General features: G+C 47.0%; 2 protein-coding genes across 3 annotated transcripts in view; both read left to right on the top strand.

Annotated features, from left to right (window-relative positions):
• The window catches only part of grk5l (G protein-coupled receptor kinase 5 like), a 114,656-nt gene extending 98,704 nt beyond the window's left edge, over nt 1-15,952 (top strand). For both annotated transcript variants that reach the window (XM_084323289.1, XM_084323288.1), the window contains one exon: nt 12,926-15,952. In XM_084323289.1, coding sequence (XP_084179415.1) covers nt 12,926-13,009 — 84 coding nt within the window. In that variant the 3' untranslated portion in view covers nt 13,010-15,952. The remainder of the gene's footprint in view (nt 1-12,925) is intronic.
• Nucleotides 15,953-21,408: 5,456 nt separating this feature from the next.
• On the top strand, nt 21,409-25,521 carry star (steroidogenic acute regulatory protein; the record flags this gene model as incomplete). The annotated part of the gene is made up of 7 exons (XM_084322759.1): nt 21,409-21,472; nt 21,821-21,928; nt 22,723-22,856; nt 23,196-23,354; nt 24,060-24,235; nt 25,148-25,241; nt 25,402-25,521. 7 exons carry the CDS (start codon nt 21,409-21,411, stop codon nt 25,519-25,521), a joined length of 855 nt encoding a protein of 284 aa, XP_084178885.1.
• Between the last annotated feature and the right edge of the window lie 934 nt (nt 25,522-26,455).

Below are 26,455 nucleotides of genomic sequence, written 5' to 3'. Positions count from 1 at the left end.
TTATAACTACCTTGTTTCAACCAGTTGTAGCTGGTCCATCAAAGTCTCCGACGATTAAACCCATTTGCGTCTTGTAAGGCGTCCATTTGGATCAAGGAAATAGCTTTCTGCACTCGTCAAACTCCATTGTAGTGGATCAGAAGTAGGGAAAGTTACCTGGAGTGACGTCACGGCCCTGCTAGCCTCTGATAAGCTTTTAGATTTGCTCTGTGCATGTTATTCGTGCGTGGACCTTTTTAACCCTTTCTGAGTGGCATTTCCGGCGTCAAATGGAAAAAAATAAAGAATGAAATTAGATACCAATGATGTAAACTACCCATAATTGCAGAGTAGGGTTTAACCTGCAAGTTGGCCTTCAAGGGTACACATAGCACCTCCTTCTCCACGCGGCTAAGCTGCCAATAATAGCTGAGACAGAGCAATATTTGGCAATTTGTTTGGCTTTTCTTTTAGACATTGCAGCAATTCTCAGACCGGTCATGGTGCATTTGTATACATGGCCAAGACTTCCGAATACAAGTACACTATATCTACACCTATACCCAAGGTCGGCCATCACACTGAGCAGTGGTTGGTATTTGATATACTTGTCCCGGAAGGCCTGGTCCATGTACAGATCAAAGGTACAGCCTACTTCTATGACCAGCACCTCCCTGTGGCTGGTGTCAACAAAAACAAAACACAGACACACACTCATATGCACACACACACACGCATATACACACGCACACACACAACCACACACACACACACACACATAAATTTGCGAAGGCTTAAACTATATCTTAAATTATGGCTATGGGTCTAAAACACCCCTCGCTTATCAAGTACTTGCTTGCAGTCAACATGTATGAAACGGATTGTTTTTTCATTGGTACATTTCCGTTTGATACCGTTTTGAATACGAGTATAGTTTTGGAGAGTTCTAGTAATTCCAGAGAAATTCCGCGATAATAGCTCTTTAGTGGAATACACAAAACACATTGTAATTTTTCGCCAATCGTGTGACGCCTGTTTCTATCACTGGTTAAGCTTAGGCACTCTTTCGAAGTTGGTTAAGGTTAGAGTTTGTCTTAGAGCAGGGCGATAGAACACCAGCCCTGATTCCAAACTCTAACCTTAACCAACTTCGAAAGAGTCGCCTAAGCTTAACCAGTGATATAACTAGGCGTTAGGTAGTTTGCAGGCTGTTAGAGGCGGAAATAGGCGCAGAAACAGGCGTCACGCGATTGGCGCACATGTCACATGACCAGAAACGTCAGTGGCCAATCAGATCGCAGAACGCGAACGCGGAACTGGAAGTTTGTTGGTAAAAGTATAGACGCAGACCGGACTTTTTTTCTGATGCACATGCCCACCCAATCCAATCCAATGATGTGCAATACCATCTGGGAGACGATAGGCGGCGGTATTTGCCCTTTTCGAGCTCAGACCCATTCCCAATGATAACGTCAGGCTGGATGGATGAAAAATGAATGGATATTGCTAATAAAAGAAATAACGATTAAAACCGAGTTTTCTCATTTTTTCTCTGGTCTTGGCACTCAACGCATGGCGAGTTAAGCCGACTAATCTCGTCGTTGGCACTGAATGTGTTAAGGGTGAAAAACACTAGAGTCCAAGAAACAACAAAAAATGCAGCGCTGTCCCTTTAACACTTTGAGCGCCACTCACGGCTTTTCTCGGGTTTACGACCCGAACGTTGAATGCCACGTCACGAGTATTCTCTGGTGTTTTTTTTTATTTTTTTTATTAGCGATCTGAAATCATATTGCATCACGCGAGCCTACCGTTGGAGATCCAGGGACCGCCGGCGCTCAGATGTGAAAAAAGCGCCCCCTATCGTCTCCCAGATGGTAAATCACCCTTTTGGAATGGACTCAATGAAAGTGAATGGGAGAACGGATTTCTGACTCCACATTTTACTTCTCACTGATGCAGCCGGGGTCTACCAGAGTTCATTCTGGAGCCTCTGAGCCATGCGGATCATGTGTTCTACTGTATACACGGTTGATCAATACATTTTATCGATTTTTTCGAATGGCGATCGGAAATTGGAATAAACCATTTGGATACCATCTGACCTCAGGTAAGGAATCTATGTTATCAGTGTTAGGATAATCAGCGTTTATGTGATATGTGATATGGCTGTTTTGACTGTAAAAGCCATGAGGAAATAACAGCAGCGATTATCAGCGCACGGCACGAGCGTGTGTGCGCACACATATACTATCGATCATCTAGCGTTTATTTGAAAACGATTCATAAATAGGCCGACAAATGACAATGTTCTGCAATATTCCAGTAAAAGGCGATTATCATAGGCATGGGTTGTTTTCCCCCGGAAAACGGGTGATTTTCAAAATGCTATCAAACGGAAATGAAGCGATACAAATACAATCTGCCTTGCCAATGTTGACTGGAAAATTTGTCTTTGATAAGCGACAGGCAGATTAGACACATAGCCATAATTTAAAACATAGATTAGGCGATATTAACGTTAACATTGGCCGTGGATGGTGGCACTCAACGGGGTAAATAGGAAAACACGGCCCGGCACTGAAAGTGTTAAAGGGCGAACAAAAAATACACAGGAGATTCTTCTTGAGTCCATGGATTAAAACGAAAGTTCGGAGTCTGGTCTCGTACAGACTCACCAGAACGCTGCCGACGGGCAACACAGCAAACAGGGGGTCCAAGGGGAACGGAGTGAGAACACGGGCATCCTCCCGTGGAACAATAGAGAGCGATGACGAGGCCTCACCCCGGGAACGAGGTCCACGAAGAGGGAGTAGGGCAGTAGCTGGCACGATGTCTCACCTCAGAGACGCGGCGGTAGATGGTAGCAACGGATGGCACGACGTCTCCCAGTGAGAACATAGGAAATCCTCCCGTGGGATTATAGAGATAGAGAGCGAAGACGATGTCTCACCAGAAGCGCAGCGGTTGATGGTAGCATACAGAACGACCTGGCAATGAGTGGAAGGCAACCAGCAGTACTAGTAGTCTCCCGACTCACAGGAGCATGAGGTGGAATGTTCGGCACTCCCCCACGTTGGGCAGCATGCAGTCCTTACCCAGCCCTCACAAAAAGTTAATAAAAACAACTTTTTCAAGCCACTGGGACAGATGGATGCTGTGATATTAGGCTAATGAGAAGGATTATTCATAGGGGTAAATTAGCACCTGGATTATATCATAAAGCCTACTGTAAAGCAGTGTAATACATAGAGACATTCACCAGTCAGACTGATCTCAGACCAGTGGAATCTGTACTGTAGAGTTATTCACCAGTCAGACTGATCTCAGACCAGTGGAATCTGTACTGTAGAGTTATTCACCAGTCAGACTGATCTCAGACCAGTGGAATCTGTACTGTAGAGTTATTCACCAGTCAGACTGATCTCAGACCAGTGGAATATGTACTGTAGAGTTATTTACCAGTCAGACCAGTGTAATACATAGTTATTCACAGGTCAGTCTGGTCTCAGACCTCTGGAATACATCATTATGATCTCAGACCAGTGGAATATGTAGAGTTATTCACAGGCCAGGCTGAAAGAGCAGAGGGTGCAGGATGTCCTACTGAAGGAATATCATCTACTCCCTGCTGTACATTCAAACCTAGGGCTCACATGCCCTTACACTGCGTAGACTTCTCAGTTACATTATGCAACCACTCAAAAACACTTGCCAGTTTACACAACTTTCTGGTCTCATACCTTTTTAAGGACGTATTTTCAGTATTTACAAAATATGTTGCCTACATTTTAGACACATTCTAAAATGTGTCTAACATTCTAACATTCCACATGCCTACACAAGACACATTCCTTCCCACCAGTATTTTGTAGTTTATTTTGATACAGTTATAAGAGTATTTGTACTTATTTTGATAAATCCATCTCACCATCACACATTTGAAAGATTTATTAACGTTGACATAAACAAAAAATGTGTAAGGACATCATAAATGCAGTCAGATTCAAATACCTTTAAGGTCGCTACATACAGACAGCACAATGACACTTCCACTATGTGCAACTGCCAACCATAGCAGATACTGAGGAATAACATGCCAATTTAACCCTTTCACTACCACACTACAGAAGGTTAACGATAGGTTATGTATATAACCTAGTTATATGAGTATTGGCTGAGCGTCCCGCTCTTAAGCCTATTGAGATACCCCTTATCTCCTGTACCTACTGTACTCCACCACGAAAACAACTTGTACACCCACACCTGACCGGGTCCCGCCTCTATGGAGGCGTAGCCTATAAGACCATGGCCATGGTCACCAACACACCCTTCCTCGCCAAAATCCCGTTCCAGTAAAAGATCCCTCAAAAGGGAACTCAGGGCCGCTTAAGAGCGGGACGCTCAGCCAATACTCATATAACTATAAAAATAAATATAATCGTTATATTCCGTATCTGGCTTATCGCGTCCCGCTCTTAAGCCTATTGAGATATGGGTTAGAGCGGACGCGAGACCCGACAGATGTACCCCCTGAGGACCCGTAAGCCCACATCAAGGGGTTCGGGGAGCCCTGTCACCCCATCCTTCCTAATGAAGGGGGGGCGCAGTCAACTCCACCTGAGTGCGAGCAAGAGGGAACTAGAACCCCTTGAACACACAGCACAGGCAGAACCACGTGTGACCTAACACACTGTGGCCCATACCCACACACTCCTGCTACCCTACCAAAGGACGGGAAGCAGGAAAGGCCACAGACCCCAGAACCGCCTGGGAGACAGAACCCCCGGTCATGTCCATGAGGTAAAACCTTACAAAGGGGCCCGGGGAGGACCATGATCCTCCACCGAAGCCCCTCCCAGGAGAGCGGCAGAGGCAGCCACCCCACGAGTGGAGTGCGCCCTGACGCCCCCAGGGGGATCCTGCCCAGCCAACGTGTAGCAGAGGGCAATGCCCTCGCACAACCAATGGGACAGGCGTTGTTCGATAGTGCCTTACCGGCATGAGAACCACCGTGACAGACAAAAAGCTGAATGGTGACCCCGAGGTCCTGAGTACAGCTGAGGTAATTCCCAAAGCACGGACCGGACATGACAGGTGAAGGCCCGCATCTAACTCACTAGCGTGAGGAGGCGGATGAAACTCCTGAACCACAATATCTCTGGAGCGGAAGAACTCCGGATATTTACAGGCACGAAGGCAGGATTAGGCCGCAGAGTGGTACCGCAATCGGACTACTCACTCTGGACGTACCGAGAGAGCACAAAGCACACCCACGCGTTCAGCGGAGGTGACAGCCAGCAAGAACGCTGTCTTGAACGATAGCTGTTCCAACGGCGTCTGCTCGAGCGGCTCAAACGGGGCCAAGGACAACCGACCGAGGACCAATTGAAGATCCCAAGTCAAAGCCAAGGAGCGTTGCACCGGCTTAACGCGTCGAGCGCCAAGCAGGAAACGCTTCACAAGAGGGTGGCTGAACAAGACATCCCCTCAAATCCCTCATGATAGGAGGATATAGCTGCTGCATATACCCTCACCATCGAAGCCAACAGTCTATCAAGGAGAGACTGGAGGTAACTAAGGACAGCATCCAGGGGGCAGGAGACTGGGTCCCGGCCCCCCGCCCTACACTACACTTGGAACATACGTCATCTGCCCGCGTAAAGCGCGACAGTGGAGGGAGCATGCGCATTCCGGATGGTAACACCATCAGGATCAAGAACCTGCGCCCCTCAACGTACCCGTCCCAACAACTGACCTAACAGATGTATGGGGAAGAATCCCAGGCGGTACGGCATCGGTCTCAGACCTGCCTGGCTATGTCCGGACGTAATCCCCACCCGTCAGGATGAGGACCGCCCCGCGACAGTACACCTGCACCCACATTCTCCCTGCCGGGGATGTGGGGAGCCCTCAGGCCACGCAGATGGAGGACGCCCATAGCCAGCCGCCCGCCGCCTGGTGCAGACGGGGGGAGCGTACTCCTCCCTGTCTGTCGATATACGACACTGACGTCGCATTGTCCGTCCTGATCAACACCGTTTGAGGACCAGAAGGACCGCTTTCAATACCAACACATTGAACGTAGCGCAGACCGGGCAGCATGGTTTGCCAGCTGCCCCCTACTGCGTTGGCCCGACGCGTCACCAGCGAGGGAGGCGTCGGTGAAAAACGTGACGTGAGACAGCGCCGTAACCGTCCTAGGACGGAACCTCCCGAGCGTGTTGACAACACGCTCTGAGAGGGATGCCCATAGTCCTCCAACCGTTGACTGGGAAGAGAAGTACTCTACTTCCAGTCTACAGCAAACCCCAGGCTGGTAGGGACCTGCCTGGTACGAGACCTGACGATCCACCTTGACCGCGAAGGACCAGAACGTTGTCAGGGCAGAATACACTCCGTAACCCCTGACGACGCAGAGGCCCCAGTGCGGCCTCCACGCACTTGGTGAAGATGCGGGGAGCCAGAGAAAACCGAACGGCAGCCTCTGGTACTCATACGCTAACCCTGCAAAGGAAGCATAGGTAAGCCCTAGGATGGAAGATCGGAGATGCGCATACGCATCCTACAGGTCTATGGAGGAGAACCAGACCCCCACCTGACAGTGTTCAACAGGTAGGAGACGATCCAAAAAATGCTGAACCTTCCCATGGGACAGGTCCAGCCTGGGTCTGACATCCCCCCCCCCCCCCCCCCCTCCCGATTTCTCAGGCACCAGAGAACACCGGGAGGAGAACGCCACGACGATGGCTTGCTTCGTCCACAGAGATTAGATCTCGTTGACCAGAGCTGTCACTGCTGGAGACCCTGACAATAAGGTCTGTACCAAACCCGAAAACGGGTGGGGTTGTGTAAACACAAGTCCCCGCCTCAGCGTTCTCTCCATCCACCTCGACATATGGTACTGCCGTAGTCATATGTGATGACACTCCCAACGCACCAGCCGCCATGTGGCGCAGGTCCGCCAGGAACTGTAGATAGTTGGCCCGGTCCCACCCGCTGTGCGTAGCCAACCCTGGAACCGTGCGAGCAGAGCGTTACGTGTCGGGACATCTGACCCAGACACCACCCATGAGGCAATCGCACCCAAGGGGGGACCCCGACAGAAAGGGCCGGTTTGATACGGGGGGCTTTCTAGGTGAAAAAAGCCCCCCCACTGAACACCCCTCCAGAACATGCTGAGGAGTTGTTCTGCAGCCGGACATGCAAGGTGTAAGGACCCCATGGGTTCCTACACACCGTAGCCCTGCAGTGATATTACTACCACCCAAATCACGCGTGCCTGCGAGACCACTGCCAATCTTTCAGGAGTGGGAGGCACCAACATGATACCTGGCCTGGCGAAGGCGAGGCCGGGGAAGCCCGCACTGTGTGCCTCAAAAGGTTTCGAGCCCCCCTGCTGACAACACTTATAGTTGACAGACGTAACACCAGGCTCAACCAACACAGCTTATGGTGTGGGAGCCGCTTGACAGCACAACATTCTCACGGACAGACCCAGGCTCAGCCATCAACTGGGTGTCAACCCCTGTCCCCATGAGAAGCGAAAAGTGGTGCCGCCCGCGCTTCAACGAAGGCATGCGGCCCGCAGCCAAAGGAAACAATCAGAGCCCACTTTTTCCGCTGGTGTTGGGGAAGGGAGTGATCGGAGAGCGGGCTGCTCGCGGCAGGACGGTGACGGCTTGTTGTTCAAGCCGAAACCATCCAACATGGCCGATCCCTCGGCCGCCAAGGCTGTCGGCCTTGTGGACACCTGTCGATTCAACGCCCAGGATACCTCTGGCGGGGGAAAACATGGCCGCCTGTCGAGGGCCTCGTCATCGCCGCTGACGAGGCCGTGCTCTCTCTTCTTCGGGCTGCGCGGTGTGGGGCCTAGGACAATACCGCCCGCGCTCCAGCAGAAGACCAAAAATCCCCTGCGGAGAGGGGAACCCTGAGCGGTTATAGCTTGCGGCTAGGTCACAGCTAATAACGTCAACAACCTCGCGCGATGTGTCGACGTCGGCTGGCCCTCAAGGCCCCGCCACCAGACACCATTTTTTTTATAGAAAAAACAGCAATTCGAACACAGTTCTAATCGCTGCCAATTCCATACCGTGACGGTACAGGCTTTAGCAGCCCACCAGCCACTCGCCAGGCCGACCCACCCATGGTGTCGGCCGGGCGGGGCACTGTTTCAATATGTCAAAAGCAAAGGACTGATGTTAACACGGACCACCCTTGGTGGTTGCAAACAGCAACCTCCACTGTGGTGTGCACCATGAAAGGGTTAAATGAATAAAAGAACTAAACCACAAAATACTGTAGAATGAGCAAACCCCTATACACAACGTTAAGGGGAGGCGGACCAGAGCGAACTAGTCCCGCCTTCATTCAAAATATTCACAACAGCACACCAGCCCTAGCTTAGCCCATTTACCAAAAAAGGTAAACAAAGCCCCCCCCTGCATACTCCCCCAATAGACACCGATTGACCGTCAGCATGAATGGTTGAGAGGAGAGAAAGCTGTAGCATAGACAGACCTTCTCATAGCAGAGTGACAGAACAAAACAGTAGCCCACTACACTACTACAGCCTAGCGTGAGGCGATGTGGAACCCAGATCAACAACCGCCTGCGCACAAACACGCAACATGTTTACAATGTCGGCTGGACCCATAGCCCCACTACCCGATGCCAATGTGGATAGGAACTAGCCAGCTGAGCCATAACCCGCCGTTAAGTCCCATCCTGCAGTAGTATAGCTCTACTGCTACACCGCCGAGCTCACGCATCGGCTCCCAGATGGGGACACCGTTCAACAGACCCCGCCGGAACACAAAGGTAACGTACCTGGCTAGGCTACCTAGCCACGGCCTACCCTGTTGTCAACCCATTTACCCATAAATAGGACTCAGCAAAACCCCCACAACAGCTACCAACTGACCTTCATTGATGAACCGGGCAAGAGGAGGGAGAAGTGACAACATCTCACGGCGGAGACATTAGAACAGCGTAGCAGTAGAGTTCAGCATGTAGCATTAGTATTAGCATGTAGCTAGCATTAGTTGTTTAACAGCATGCTTGCAGGACCGTTTGGAACCCGTTCACCGCAGTGAACGTTCACCAAACCATCCCCCCCTGGCGCCGACACACAACATGGTTGTGTAACAAACAACCCAGCATTACTAACACTAATACCCGTGCCTGATGACACAGGGCTCACCGTTGTACAAGCCGGCCCGATAGCCAAACCATGTACGCTGCCCCTCGATCTGCTGTCGTCAGACGAGGAAACATCAACATAGGCCCGTCGTGTCGCTGAAACATGCTTCGAAGATGCCAGGGGCACGCAACCTCCGGTAAGCTTTCAACATTACGCAATTCCTCCAATCTTTTTCATACTACTAGTTACATAAGGTGCACTGCATCCAATATGATGGAACGAAAATAGAGGAAGGGTGTGTTGGTGACCATGGCCATGGTCTTATAGGCTACGCCTCCATAGAGGCGGGACCCGGTCAGGTGTGGGTGTACAAGTTGTTTTCGTGGTGGAGTACAGTAGGTACAGGAGATAAGTGGTATCTCAATAGGCTTAAGAGCGGGACGCGATAAGCCAGATACTAAATATAACCATCTGTAGTGTGATAGTAAAGGGTTAACCTTCTGTTTTGTCGCAGTGAAAGGGTTAACCATTTGGTAGTGTGGCAGTGAAAGGGTTATTCCTCTGAAGGCCCCTCAGAACTATTCTATGTACATGGTCCAGGGCCCTCATTTATCAACAATGCTTAGAAAGTGTTCTATTTTCGTTCTTAAGCACAGAATTTAGAATGTCTCTACGCACAGAACCAACTAATTGAACATATACAGCATTTCCCGTTGTGAACAATCTTATTTGGAAACATGACACACTGAATAATAGTATTTAGCGTTTTATTTTAAACAATATTTAATCGTATGATTATAGATATTTTTAGAGAATAAATAAATCCAATGAAGTTGCCAAGTTCACAGACAACTCCGCTGAGGAGGAGGGAGCGTGCAGACTGCAGACTATCTTCAGTGCGCCGGGAGCCAAGGATGTTGACTGACCCAGTCCTAGTGCTACAGAACCAGCACATAAATTATAAATAAATTACAAGCTGACCCGACATTAAGCACTGTAATGACTGAAATGAAATCAATTTCAGCAGGCCAACTCTGCGCTCTACAATGCCTATTGTGCGCTTGTGAGCCTGTGGTTCTGGTCAGAGTCATTATGGCTTCAGTGGATAACCCTGATCTGCATTGAAGTGATGTTTTAATTATAGATACCCCAGTAATAACATTACAATTGAATTAAATACAATTAGGCCTGAATGAGACTCCGGCCATCGGCAACGACATTATCAGCCAAAATGTGCATCGCAGATTATCTGTACATTGACCGAGTGGAATCCCGTTCAGATTACTGGATTTGTTTATTGATGGAGCTTTGAAAGCTACATGGGTACAGTCTATATATTGCTCCGATGATGTTGGGTAACCTGGCATAAAATCCTCTCTTGGCCTCCTGTTATTGATATATGGATATTGTATGTAGTTGGGGGGGTTGGGGAAATTAGACATCCAACACTGCGTTTTGCTCCACGCTCCAATGTGGGTCTCAAATTGCGGTACAAATCAAGGAGAATGTGTCTCGGGTAGCGAACTCTACTTAATATTATTATGTTCTCTCTCTGCAAATAGACATGCCCTATATCTCTGAAAACATCTGAGCGCACACCGCAAGAAGTATTCCTATAATAACGCTATGAACCAGGCTGAATTCATTCGGAAATACCTATTCCACATGCTATTTAGGGTTTGACAATAATTACACTAATGTCGCTATTTTACAATGAACTATAGTGAATTACGGGTCGTACAGAACACGTCATTGTTGAAACTAATGAAAGCATAATGCCGTCCGTCTGCAGTCTTCATATTCTACCGCTGGGCGCCAGGTACGCACGGTCAGGGCTGTGCGTATATATACGCACAAAGTCAAGCACACGTTCAAATTGATAAGTCCCACACTTTGCTTAGAAATGATCGTACGCACGGGTTACGCACATATCTGTGCGTACGCACCATTGATAAATGAGGGCCCAGGCCTCCAAATATGGAAACCCGGAGTTAGCTGTGAAATGGTCTGTTCCATCTATTTCAGCAACTTGGTTAGAAGGCCTCCTTTCTAGTGCGTAATCAAAGGTACTATAGCCTACCTCTAAATAAACACACACACACACACACACACACACACACACACACACACCTGAATGATTTATTTATGTCCACATAAATACAAGTATGTCAAGGACACTAATAATGCAATCAGATACGGAGAGACAGTTAGTTAGTAGACCCTGCCCACTCCAGCGTAACTTTGGCCCAGCATCATAGCTGGTTTAAATCCCGCCAATCTGACCAGACTCCGAAGCCAGGTGAGCGCCTGTCCAGCTTCCCACTCCCACTGGTCCTCCTAACAGCCAGGGCAGCGCCTGTCCAGCTTCCCACTGGTCCTCCTAACAGCCAGGGCAGCGCCTGTCCAGCTTCCCACTGGTCCTCCTAACAGCCAGGGCAGCGCCTGTCCAGCTTCCCACTGGTCCTCCTAACAGCCAGGGCAGCGCCTGTCCAGCTTCCCACTGGTCCTCCTAACAGCCAGGGCAGCGCCTGTCCAGCTTCCCACTGGTCCTCCTAACAGCCAGGGCAGCGCCTGTCCAGCTTCCCACTGGTCCTCCTAACAGCCAGGGCAGCGCCTGTCCAGCTTCCCACTGGTCCTCCTAACAGCCAGGGCAGCGCCTGTCCAGCTTCCCACTGGTCCTCCTAACAGCCAGGGCAGCGCCTGTCCAGCTTCCCACTGGTCCTCCTAACAGCCAGGGCAGCGCCTGTCCAGCTTCCCACTGGTCCTCCTAACAGCCAGGGCAGCGCCTGTCCAGCTTCCCACTGGTCCTCCTAACAGCCAGGGCAGCGCCTGTCCAGCTTCCCACTGGTCCTCCTAACAGCCAGGGCAGCGCCTGTCCAGCTTCCCACTGGTCCTCCTAACAGCCAGGGCAGCGCCTGTCCAGCTTCCCACTGGTCCTCCTAACAGCCAGGGCAGCGCCTGTCCAGCTTCCCACTGGTCCTCCTAACAGCCAGGGCAGCGCCTGTCCAGCTTCCCACTGGTCCTCCTAACAGCCAGGGCAGCGCCTGTCCAGCTTCCCACTGGTCCTCCTAACAGCCAGGGCAGCGCCTGTCCAGCTTCCCACTGGTCCTCCTAACAGCCTGTCCAGCTTCCCACTGGTCCTCCTAACAGCCAGGGCAGCGCCTGTCCAGCTTCCCACTGGTCCTCCTAACAGCCAGGGCAGCGCCTGTCCAGCTTCCCACTGGTCCTCCTAACAGCCAGGGCAGCACCTGTCCAGCTTCCCACTGGTCCTCCTAACAGCCAGGGCAGCACCTGTCCAGCTTCCCACTCCCACTGGTCCTCCTAACAGCCAGGGCAGCGCCTGTCCAGCTTCCCACTGGTCCTCCTAACAGCCAGGGCAGCGCCTGTCCAGCTTCCCACTGGTCCTCCTAACAGCCAGGGCAGCGCCTGTCCAGCTTCCCACTGGTCCTCCTAACAGCCTGTCCAGCTTCCCACTGGTCCTCCTAACAGCCAGGGGGACTTTTTGTTAGGTTCAGGAACAGAGAGCTCTCAGACACATTGACCATCACTGTTAAGCATGTTTAGAAGATGGCCGTGCCTCATAGCAAAATACGCCCATTCAAAGCTAGGAACCCCTAGCCCACACGCACACACGCGTGCACACACACACACACACACACACACACACACACACACACACACACACACACACACACACACACACACACACACACACACACACACACATATGCACACACACAAGCAAACATGTAGACTATACCTCTATAACTCACCCTGACTCTTTCTCTCCCTCTGCTCTAGCACCCAGAGGTGTCCATCGCCCACAGTCGCGTTCAGTCTTCCAGTGTGAACTCTGTGGACTCTATGTCCAACTCTGCCCCCTAGTGGCACGGCGACAGTGTGGCGCCAGACACACACACACACACACACACACACACTCAAAGGGAAGGAGATCCGGAGGCTTCCCTGCTGCCGATTGGTTTACAGCCGGGCCTGAGCGGCACCCAGAGGCAGCTCGTCTAAAGCCCACGGTCACACCGGGGGAGGGGCACCAACACCCGGCCCTGCATCCCTGCCTGGTGGGCATTCTGTGTAGTGCAACGCTCCGTGTGCGCAGAGACGTTTTGGGGGGGAAACATTCAGACGAACCCTCAGGATCGCTGGACTACAAGAGAAAAGAGCCACTGATCGATGAAGAAAAAATTAATTACATTTTTTTTTAAATAAATGACATGAAAAAAACCAAGCTAATATTCAGGGGATCCACTGTCTAAGAGAGACCACCACAGGGAATATGGGATGGATGAAGAGAGACCACCGGAGGAATATGGGATGGATAACGAGAGACTACCACAGGGAATATAGGATTGGGTCTTTGTGGAAAAGATTGCTGTTGTTGTTGTTGCTGTTGTTGTTGTTGTTGTTGTTGTTGTTGTTGTTGTTGTTGTTGTTATTGTTTTTTTTTTTTTAAATGAAGTCATACACAGTCTTTCTATTCCCTGCTGTATTTACTGGTATCTCTATCCCTCCATCTACACCCCTGCTCTCTCTCTCTCTTCCTTTCTTTCTCTTTAATCTGCCTTCACTCCTGCCTCAAATCACTCATAAACATTCAGAAGATGAAACGGACAACATCGCCTCAACAACCTCAACACACAATGTACATTGCCTTGCACACACTCAGGCCAAAGATACCGTTGAGTTATGTGCTACTGTTGTCATGTTGATTGATTTGTTGGTTTTGGAAGAAAAAAAAGTTTATTCTTTTTTTTTCTCCCAGAACCACCAAGGATAGGATCAGAATGTGGGTTGCCTGATCAGTTTTTTTATATACATTATTTAAATATGAGCCTGCAAACATATCATAGTGCATAATGCACACACACACACACACACACACACACACACACACACACACACACACACACACACACACACACACACAAAGAGTTGTGTTTTCATTGCATGCACAAGTGTTAAGTATGGACAGGTGTATCCCACGCTTCTGTAGACCTCATTCCACTCACGTTACCACACACACACACACACACACACTGTACTGTATGTACATCACCGATGACAAATCCCCCTTGGTTTACAGTGTCACTTTATATTGGAGAATATGTGAAGTTTGAAATCCTTCATTGATATGCTGTACAGAACCCCCCCCCCCCCCCCCCCCCCCCCCAGAAATGATGTTTTATTTTCTGCACAGTCAATTGGAGTGGAGAGGAACACATGCACTCAGCTTATAAAAGACTTAAACGCTGCACAATAATAGGACAATGTAATGCTGTTTGTCTTCATCAAATCAAAACCTTTTTACAGTAAATATTTTTTTTTATCCACTTTTTCTCCCATTTTCTATATTTTCTCCCATCCCAATTTCGTATCATCCAATTCAACCCTCCCCTGTCACGAACGCTGTTTCTTGCCTCCCACAAGCCGGCTGCAATGTGGACTAAGTCCTACATAGCACAAGTCCCCTCCGGTACTTGAGGTAACAGCAGTCGCATCTTTTCACCTGCGCAGCTCGATCTCTCAGTGGCGAGGAGTAACACGTGGGAGGCTCACGCTGCCCCCGACACTTCCTGATTCTACTGCGCAGGCGCACCAACCGACCTGTAGGAGTCGCTGTCCACAACGCCTGATCCCCACCCATCAGTTTCCCACCCCCTAATACGGCCAATGTGTATTAGTACGGACGACCAGCAAAACTGAAAGCAAATGTGGAGCGCTGGGCTCGAACTGACGAGCCCAGCGTCTCCAGCATTTCGTGGCGAGTGCCTTGCCCACTACGCCACGTAGCCGCCCTTTTTACAGTAAATATAGTGTTTTATCTCTGACCATCACTGTATAAACGCTTTTGTCACACAGGTAATAGGATTCATTACTATTATTGTTTTATATTATTTTACATCTTTAGAAAAGGATGTAAACTATTTGGTTGCACTGTGTAATGTTGGGAGGAAAAATTACTTGTCAATCGTTTGAGAATTATTCAATCCAATGTCATCAAACGAATCAAAACAAAATCAGTTTGAGGCCATGTGAGCGCATGCCTAGAAGATAGTTCTCTGTAATATAGTAAACCACATCATAGAAGATAGTTCTCTGTTGTATAGTAAACCACATGATAGAAGATAGTTCTCTGTTGTATAGTAAACCAGATCATAGAAGATAGTTCTCTGTAGTATAGTAAACCAGATCCTAGGCCTTGTACGTGTAAACATGGACATTCTGTGTCGCTCTCTAGCTTCTTTTTCCATGCAAATGTTTTTTCCCTGAGAACTGTTTGTTTATTCAGTCATGAAAATATATTGTGGGTTATTTTAATTTATTATTATTATAATCTTTTTACGACATTCAAATTTCCTCCACTGGATTACATTGTGCATTTTTGAAGTGTCTGAATCTGATCTCATCTCTTTTTTTAACAAGTAAGTCTGCTGCCCAAGGTTTTCTATTTGACCTCCGACCCCTAACCCCCCCTCCTTACACTTACTGCACGTGTTCCAAATGCTTCAACAAAATCTAAATAGTCTTCCTCACCCCCATACCCCCCCTCCCTTTCTCTCTCACACACACACACACACACACCTATCATTTGAAGACACAGGGTATATGAAAACTATAATGTATCTTACTGGAAATATAATCTAGTGCATTTACAACCTAGGAGGAGACGAAGACATCATATAGGACACACCACAAAGGGGCGTGGCCTTCTTCGCAGCAGCACAGCCAATCAAAAAAAATCTCTTCCGTTTTCTTTTAGAATGTCATATTTTCCTACATAAGGGAATTATAAATAGCTCACACAGTAATTTAATTAGCCAATCAAAAAAAATCTCTTCCGTTTTCTTTTAGAATGTCATATTTTCCTACATAAGGGAATTATAAATAGCTCACACAGTAATTTAATTGTCCTTAACAATTTCACTCAAGCCTGTTTTTTCGTCTACATGATGTGAAAAGTTAACTCCTGACACAGAACGAAGTGCCTCCTGATTAGCATGATCTCCCAGACGACGCCCACACACAGACATGAGCACTTTGTTATTTCCTGACTGTCGTGACTTGTTTGTTTCACCTGGGGAACAAATAATAAACACAAACACACTTTATTGGAATGGAGAGGAGAGAGGGAGGGAGTGGAAGAGGAGGAAGGAAGAGATGGTCTCCTTTCCTTCTTACTGTGATGTACAGTAAGGTGCTGAGTGCATGTGAAAGCCAAACCCACTGTGTCTTTCAGCTCCCAATAAACCCTGTGCTGGTCTGAGTACCTCCACAGTCTCTTCATCTTACGCTTTTTGTTGTTGTTTTTTTTAAACCTTTATTTACCCAGGGTCCATTTGCTGAGCAAGTATATTCATATTTATTTATATTTGATACTTCTGATCACTCAGGTGTTCCCCATCAGCCGAGACAGTATACAAACCCCACTCACCGTTTGCTCCAACACCGGTTCCAAGCTTCAGCTTCGCACGAACGCTGCTGTCATCTCGCATAGAACATCATGTCAGAAGATACCGGTCCTTCGCGGGTACGTTCGCTGGGTAAGTTAAAAGGGGCCTTGCTCGGGAGAGGCTGTGCCTGCCGGGACTCCCCTTCATCAAATCCAGGGGCTTTCTCCGGGAGGGCTGCCCTCCTCCTGCCGTGCAGGCAAGGGACAAGGCTTCTTCGGGTCTAAAAGGGACCTTGTTCCGGAGGGCCTTGTCCACCGGGGCTCCCCTCCTCCTGTTGTGCATGGCCAGGAACTAGGCACCATTATGTTTACCCTGTTTTCCCGCTTCTAGGCCATCCAGCCCAAACTCACGTGTTTGGCGAGGGGTTCGGCCACACTGTCCGGTACACGGCCGATACGTTCGGTCCACCAAGGGGAGGATACGCCACGTCCCAGCAGGTGTCCACACTAAGTTTTTCTTTAATAGTTGTCATACAGAAGTACAGAATACTTTCATACAAAATGCTTCTTACTGTTACGCTCCAGAGACTGTGCTAGACAAGATAGTATCAAATAACATAGTATAGCATGTAATTTAGAAGTAGAAAAGTAGAAAATGAGGTCACAGTGTTCAGTATAGACATATGTACAATGTTCGATGCAGAATAGACGTAACTGAGTTACCATATAATATACAATACTATGCAGTGTACTAATGTACAGTACTATATAGTGCAAAGCAGAAATGGGATGAGGTACAATTTAGGTACAATTTACAGTAAGGTGTACGAGTTGTAGTGCAATCCTTCATCAATAAATATAAAGTGTGGGGAGTGGGTGCTACAGTGTGTTTGTTTAAAGTGAGTGTGTGCGTGTGGATGTGTGTGCTATGTGCGTTTGATGGTTGTTGTTGTGTAGTGTTCATTGTTCGTTTAGCAGCCTGATGGCCTGGGGATAGAAGCTTCTTCTGAGTCTTTCTGTGCTCGCCTTGAGACTCCGGTATCGCTTGCCTGACCGCAGCAGTTCAAAGAGGCAGTTGTTCAGGTGACTGGAGTCTTTAATGATTCTCTTAGCCTTGCCCCTGCAACGCTTGTTGTAAATGTTCTGGAGGGTGGGGAGCCCCCCTCCAATTGTGCGTTCGGCTGAACGTGTCACTCTTTGTAGTCTGCTTCGGTCTTGTGCAGTGCTAAGCATCCTCTCCTCATCCACGCCAAATATCTGAGTACATAAAACCATCCTTCTAGATATTCTAGAACACACAACCTCCTCCTATGACTCTCCAATCATTTATTGATCATAGCAGACTGACCATGGTGAGATTAGATGTCAAATGCTGTTTTAATCATTTATTGATCATAGCAGACTGACCATGGTGAGATTAGATGTGAAATGCTGTTTTATATCAATATACAAATTTTTCTCTACCCCTGAATTCTGGTAGGGTCACAGCCCTACCGGCCATATACATTCCGCAGTCCTTATGCAGCATATTACATACAGCCTACTTTGCGGACCCAGGTGCAAGTAGCCATTCATAACACCAGAAGAAGAAAACTGTTTACTCACAGCTGTGTCCACTTGCTAGTTATGCTAACATGAGGGTGTACAAAAGAAAAGCACACACAACACACACCGCCTCAGTGACCGTCATGTTTGTTTGGGGAATTCTCGCCGAGCAGAAAAGGAAATGACAACACCAGAAAGACGTAGAAAGGATCTTGTAGCAGCCATCTGCTCCATACTTCAAATAACGCCCCTTTTAGTATTCATACAAATGTAGCTTGGAGAAATCGGTTGCATCCTTTGTAACATTAAAACATCATGTTACTGCTCTCTTGTCATGTGGGGACCCACTCTTCGGCAAGCTTCATGCAGTTTTGGGAGAGGGTGGTTTGTTTACATTAGCTTGAGCTACAAATTGTGTATATTTACTATACATGGATGTAATCCTTTAAAATGATTGTATCTCATGTCAACATGAATCAAAACTAAATCATTTTGACACACAGTGAACCCAAACGGCCTTCCTTGAATGTTTGTAAACAGAATTGCGCGCCCTGCCATTGTAAACAACCGCAGTGCAACGGCAACTTTTCAGGCAGATTTCTAGCTTCAGAGTTCCAGGGACCCTGTCTTCCTCTGAGGACAGTTTGTTTATTCAGTTGTGAAAATATACCATTTAATTTATTTTCAAATTAGTTTCAAATGTCTCTCCTTTTAACAAGCCTCTGGTCTATTTTAGGTTCCAGCGGATGTAACGGTATTTGGTTTGCTTGCTGTGGATCATAAAGACAGTAGATAATACTAGGCCTGCATGTACCACCCAGACAGTGGCCCGTTGAAGGCCATACATATTAAGGGATACTGCCGTCAAGCCAGAGACAGGAGGCTGTAGGTTAAGGTGACTTCACTCTGTCTCCTAGATTAATTACTGTAGTCCGTTTGTGTTTTCCTCTGAAGACCTCCATTGCATTTTCCATCAGGGCCATGCATAGACCTTTAGAGGGGCATGGTGCTACATTTTTTAAAAGGGCACATGTATCAAAATGTTAGAACACCAACTACAGCGTAACGTAACCAGCCAAACTATAGCATTAGCAACCAATGCGCTCGCCACGAATGAGACGCTGGGCTTGCCTGTTCGAGCCCAGTGCTCCACATTGCTTTCAGTTTAGCTGGTCGTCCGTACTAATACACATTGGCCGTATTAGGGGGTGGGAAACTGATGGGTGGGGATCAGGCGTTGTGGACAGCGACTCCTACAGGTCGGTTGGTGCGCCTGCGCAGTAGAATCAGGAAGTGTCGGGGGCAGCGTGAGCCTCCCACGCGTTACTCCTCGCCACTGAGAGATCGAGCTGCGCAGGTGAAAAGATGCGACTGCTGTTACCTCAAGTACCGGAGGGGACTTGTGCTATGTATGACTTGGTCCACATTGCAGCCGGCTTGTGGGAGGCAAGAAACAGCGTTCGTGACGGGGGAGGGTTGAATTGGATGATACGAAATTGGGATGGGAGAAAATATAGAAAATGGGAGAAAAAGTGGATAAAAAAAAAAAACATTAGCAACCAATATTCAGAGAATGTAACACGGAATCTTACAACAAACTGCATCATACTTTATGATTATGCCTTAGAATAGTTTGGGATTTATCTAAATGTATTATAGATTTATATTGGCTAATGGGCCTGTCATTCCAAGAGGGAGGGCGACACGTCACGCAACATAACAGAAAACCATGCACCTCAGACAGACAGTCATTCAAATATTTATTTTTATTAATAATATTATTAAAAGTATTCTTGACAAGGATCATGGGCATTGCTCTTTACAAAAAAGTTAAAAAAAAAGCCTTGCCAAAAAAGGGCACTTTGGTCATCAAGGGGCACATGGGCAAGACGCTTGGGCACCCAAAGCACTCCCCCCCCCCCCCCCCCCCCCCCCTCTCTGCACGTGCCTGTTTTCCATTAGATAGCCTGCTTCTTTTGAGTACTGTTGAGTCTTGGTCCATGCCTGGTGTGCGTCACTGAAGCAATATTGTCATCAGATAGAACTACAGAGCAAGGTTGTCAAAATATGTAGGCCCGCTTAACCAAATATCCTATAAACAACATGGTGGAGCAATTTCCACCTGTAGCCAGTGCTTGGGAAAGTTCCAGGACGTGATACAAACTCATTGACATTTAAGTTTGACACACCTGATCAATATCCATGAGGAGCTTGGTCACTGGTGAGATTTGTCCCGTTCGATACTGCAAAATGGTCATGGAGGTGACAGCAGGAATGGTTTCTCTCACTGAGTTGTCTCAAATCATTTTGGAAGATCCACAAGGCATATAGTGTTTACAATTATGCTACAATAAAAAGTTAAACCTTCAAATTATTTCTGAATCGTGGTCAAATTACACAGTAATTACTGTGATACCAAAGCAACGTCCTTTATTTCTACCTCAAGGTAACCCTTTTAACCCCTTCACTACCACACTACAGATGGTTACGGTTGCACTTGTCCTAATAAACTAACCTACACTGTAGCACTCAACACTTTGATGAACATTGTTACTCAGCTGATAGAGTCGTGCCCTTCCTGATGACTTGTCGTACAGAACTTGTAAGTCGCTTAGGATAAAAGCGTCAACTAAATGACTAAATGTAAATGTTAACCTTCTGTAGTGTGGTAGTGAAAGGGTTAACCGTTTGGTAGTGTGGCAGAGAAGGGGTTAAAGATTACAGTAGTAGCCTAATTCACACTGCTGCATCTGTTCTCCTGTTTGACCATGACATACTGCAATGGTCACAGCTGGAATTATGAGGTCATAGATGGTACCCTGAGGTCGTATCAACACATCAATCATAATGTGGTGTTAGTCAGTACAGTGGTGGATGTGTGCAGACTGTAAGGAACCCTGAAGGTAGCGGATGTGAGTCACTGTGACCCCTCGTCCCACTACTTTTACTGACACGCTTCTTCTGCGTGATGTCTTATCATGGCCAAGAGGCTATTCTCTCCACTATCTACACTAGCTGTTAACGGGCCGGAGCGCTGCACGTTATCTGACACATTTACTAGAGGCCGATATATAACGTCATGTCTGAGAGGCAGCCTTGGCCACAGGGTTGTTGTGGTGATGTGGGTGTGTTCATCTACGCGGTGACAACGCCGCGGCCTTGTGGGCAGTGCTCTTATAAAAAGACATTCTCCCATGTCCCTGCAGACTGAGACTTAACATCCTCTCGACAGAGACTCACATCTACTTCTTTTTCAAAGGACCTAATTGGTGCTGTCTTTTTGTTCGTTTTACACAATTGTCTATTTCTTTCAAACCTCTTTGACTTGAAAATGTTACCTGCAACTTTCAAACTATGTGCTGGCATCTCCTACCGGCATATGAGGAACATGACAGGTGGGTGAAAGAGACCAACAATAGACCGGCACTGGGGTTGACCTGGTTTGCTTAATTTCTTCTATTCAAAAGCTATCCTCCGCTCTGAACTCATTGAATTCAGGCAATGTGATTATTAGATGGAACCCTGTTTTCTCCTCCAATAAGCATAGTAACTAGTAGTTCATTGCACATTGAAAGCTACCGGTATGAAGAAATGAACCATCCCCAAACTTCAGGAGTTTCCTAGTTATGTTCTTGGTGTATATATGCGCAGACTTGTGATATCCTAGCCAATAATTAGTCATTATCACCACTGAATTTAACATGGTTGTAATTCAATGCCTGTTGTTGTCTCCATCTCTCAAGGTCTGAGGAAGAATGCTATGGTGGCCATTCATCATGAACTCAACAGACTGGCAGGTCCAGGTCCCAGCAACTGGATCAGCCAAGTCCGCAGAAGGAGCTCCATTCTCAGTGAGTCATTAAGCTATTATGGTAACTAAAATAAAAATAAACTAAAAACTAAAACTTGGCGTGGAAAAAAGAAATTTGTTCACTGAAATAAAAATGTAAACTAGACTAACTGAAAGAATATTGTGTACTTACAAAACAAACTAATATAAAATAAAATGATATATATATATATACAGAAAAGGTCTTTACTTTTTGTGAATTTGGTCAAATCTGTCAACACAGCATGCTAGAGGAGGCACTGATTGGTGCATAATGTTTATTGAGACCGGGGTATCTACAGTACATGAGTCAATTGCATTCACAAAGTTCTTCTTAAATCTTGCCCCCAATACCCCCCATAAATAATACAAATAAAAACTACAACTAATACTGAAACTAATAAAAACGAAAGTAACACTAAACATTTTAAACAATAAAAACGAAACTGAAACGAGCAAACCCACTCTGGAAACTAACTGAAACTAAACTGAATTGAAAACAAAAATTGAAAACGGAATAGAAATAAAAAACGAATGAAAAATACAAAACTATAATAACCCTGCCTCAGACAGGTTGATGGCATTCTTGTATTATACATTAATTTGTGATAGTAATTTGGGCCATCAGACATAGACATACTGTACTTGTCAATATTGACACAAAAAAAAGACACTAGATGGATCTCTGGAGAAGTAATCAGATAGGCCTATCCTAAGTCTATGCTTTTTCTCTTGGGAGTCGTTTATCCTATAATTGTATTAACGTAAATGTGGAGATCAACAGAGAGTTTGTGGTACTCTTCTCTGTTCTCAAAGGCTCCCGGATCAAAGAGGAGGAGGAGGGTTACAGTGAGGAGCAGATGTCCTATGTGAAGCAGGGCGAGGAGGCTCTTCAGAAGGCCATCGGCATCCTCAGTCAACAGGACGGCTGGACCACCGAGATTACAGCTGTGAGTATACAGATGGACAGTGTCAAGATCTGCCCAGTTCTGCTCATTGTATTTACACCAATAAATATATATTTATATATATATATATTTTTTTTATCACTATCATCAGCTGATATTATGTTCAGCAATACATTGGTGTCTGCCCAGTTTTGCTCATCCGATGCTCATTTCCTGCTACAAAATCATTAACATCAGCTGATACCGACGTGGTCGCAGATATATCATGCAACCCTACAATAAAACTAAGGATGAGAAGGATTTCTCTGCTCTGTTACTCGTCTGATAGTGAGATATTATGTCCGATAGGCCAATATCTTCCCTCTCCCCCCTCCCCCTCAGGAAAATGGCGACAAGGTTCTGAGTAAGGTGTTGCCTGACATCGGCAAGGTGTTTAAGCTGGAGGTGATGTTGGACCAGTCCTCTGACAGTCTGTATGGAGAATTGGTGGGGAACATGGAACAGATGGGGGAGTGGAACCCCCGCGTCAAACAGGTCAAGGTGAGAGATGATGGCAGCCAAAAGGAGTATGAACAGGGATTATATACAAAGATAGTTTATTCTGACATTTCAACTCAAATTACAGCCTTTTTTAATTCTCTTTTTCCCCCTTCTTTTTTTCCATTTTTCTCCCCTCCCAATGTTAGTCGTTATGCCAATTCCCAATCCCCTTCCTAGTCGTTGCACACTCTACCCCCTACCATCGGTCTGGGAGGGCGGAGACTATCACATGCTTCCACGACACATGTGTACCCAGCCCACCACTTCTTTTCACCTGGCAGCACAGACTCTCACTGAGAGGGTGTAATGCGTGGAAGGTCACACTACCTCTCTTAGATCCTTCCCTCGCTGTGCAGGCGCCCCGACCGAACTGTAGGAGTCGCTGTCCACAACGACCCAGACCCACCCACCGGCTTCCCTCCCGCTGACTCTGCCAATCGAGCCAGTATGACGGCCGGCCAAGCCGGAGGCAACGCTGACAGCTGGATTCGATACCAGTGTCTCTTGCGTTGGTGACGAGCGCCTTGTCCGCTGCGCCACCCAGCCGCCTAAATTACAGCCTTTTAAGAGAACACCTCATAGACGTGTTGTAAGAAATGCTATCTATATACAGTGTACAGTATGGGTCCAAATGTATTTATACATCCCAATTGTGTTTGACACATGACTGAAAGATTGAATGGCCTTGTCCCCTTCCTTGCCCAGATCCTCCAGAAGATTGGAAAGGACACTCTGGTTACCCATGAGGTATCTGCAGAGACAAAGGTGGGGGCGCGGGACTTTGTCAGCGTCCGTTGTGCCAAGCGCCGCGGATCTACCTTCTTCCTGGCAGGAATGTCCACTGAGCATCCTGAGATGCCAGAACAGAGGGGTGTGATAAGGTGAGTCAGGTCATATGTATACATTCATATTGTTTCAACAAATATTATTTAATTTCAAACCTTTATTTAAACTCGAAAGGCAACTGAGGTTTCCCTCATTCACAGTCACGTCGAGTGTACATACAGAAATAAGCAAAAAAGGCTTATAAAATCACACGGTATATACAATCATAACAAGGCAAGACAAAGGTAAGTATAACAAATCAATTAAAACACGTACAACTTCATTGACAATGGTTGGAGATCAAGGTTTTAAATTCTGCAACAGAGGGGAGAATCTCAAGCTTTATGGACTGTTGGAGTTAATTCCATGGGCTAGGGACATCATAGCAAAATGCAGATTTACCCTGTTCCAAAATTCCAAAATTGTAGTATAAGGAGATAGCTTACCAATAAGGGCCTTACAAATGAACAAATACCAGTGTTTGTTGTGCCTCTTCATCAGCGAGGGCAGACCAATCTTCTCATAAAGGACACAGTGATTGTCGTCTAATCTATCATTAGTGATGAATCTCAGGGCAGAGTGATAGACAGAGTCCAGGGATTTAAGAGTTGATGCCGCATCATGCCTATAAATTACATCACCATTGTCCAAGACTGATGAGAAAACTGCTTCAACAACCCTCTTCCTACTAATCAAAGGAAAGCTGGTTCTGTTTCTGTATAGGAAGCCAATTGTCTGTCGCAAAATATTTATATTCTATGACTCTCAATGCTAGAACCTCTTACGGTAGATATGTGTAAATCATCATATATTGAATATTCAGTTCAATTATGTATCTGTATCTTGGAAATGATGGATTGATTGGATGGATGGATGGATGGATGGATGGATGGATGGATGGATGGACGGATGGATATCTAACAAAATTAACATGGATGTTCTTCACACCACATCATTGCATCTTCCAGAGCGGAGAATGGGCCCTCCTGTATAGTTATGAAGCCCAGCACTGAAGACCCAAATATGACCAAGTTCACTTGGTTACTTAGTATAGATCTCAAGGTATGTAGCAAGCATCCCTATTCCTTCATGACCTTATTGAGTGACACTGACAAATGCAACTGACTGGAGAACAATTAAGAATATGAAAATGAGAAGAATCCATGTTACAACCTATATCAATCATCTCTCATCTCAATCTTTATTCCCTTTTCTTACTCAGGGCTGGATCCCAAAGACCATCCTAAACACAATGCTCTCTCGGACCCAGGTAGACTTCGCCAACCACCTAAGGCAGAGGATGGCTGACAATGTTTCTATGGAGATGGTTCAAGCCTGCTGACACAACATGCTCCTCGAGGTCCTTGCTTTAGCTGTATGCGTCTAGTCAGACCAGCCAAAGTCGGACACATCCGCGACCAACTGCTACAAAGGGGAGGAGGCAGAAGAGGATGAGGAAGATCACATGAAGATGACGCTTGTCTGAGATGGTATTAAGGCCATATGTTAGAATTATTGGTTTTCAGCATTAGATGTTTTGAGCCTGATTTTATTGGATAGATAATGAATGAGATGACCAAAAAAGCCTTTTTCTCCACTTAATCTCTGGGAAATGCTGTATTGCAAATCTGCTAGTAGGCCTCGCCTCTCTCATTCGACAACCCCTGTAACATCCCCTGTCTGTCTTGGCTGCAGGAATCACGCTATAGAGACAATAAAGGAGATGAGGAGTGAAGAGGATGTCTCTGTAAAAAAGATGAGGAACACACCTCCCCCACTGCGTTCACAGGACCACTGAGCCTGTATTAGGGTTAGGGTTAGGGTTAGGGTTAGGGTTCACAGGACCACTGAGCCTGTATTAGGGTTAGGGTTAGGGTTAGGGTTAGGGTTCACAGGACCACTGAGCCTGGATTAGGGTTAGGGTTAGGGTTAGGGTTCACAGGACCACTGAGCCTGGATTAGGGTTAGGGTTAGGGTTAGGGTTAGGGTTCACAGGACCACTGAGCCTGTATTAGGGTTAGGGTTAGGGTTCACAGGACCACTGAGCCTGGATTAGGGTTAGGGTTAGGGTTCACAGGACCACTGAGCCTGTATTAGGGTTAGGGTTCACAGGACCACTGAGCCTGTATTAGGGTTAGGGTTAGGGTTCACAGGACCACTGAGCCTGGATTAGGGTTAGGGTTAGGGTTCACAGGACCACTGAGCCTGTATTAGGGTTAGGGTTCACAGGACCACTGAGCCTGGATTAGGGTTAGGGTTAGGGTTAGCGTTCACAG

Source organism: Notolepis coatsorum (genome assembly GCF_963971535.1).
Source record: "Notolepis coatsorum genome assembly, chromosome: 10".
Lineage (NCBI taxonomy): Eukaryota > Metazoa > Chordata > Actinopteri > Aulopiformes > Paralepididae > Notolepis > Notolepis coatsorum.
Note: the sequence above shows the minus strand (reverse complement) of the source record. Positions and strands in the feature narration are given on the sequence as shown.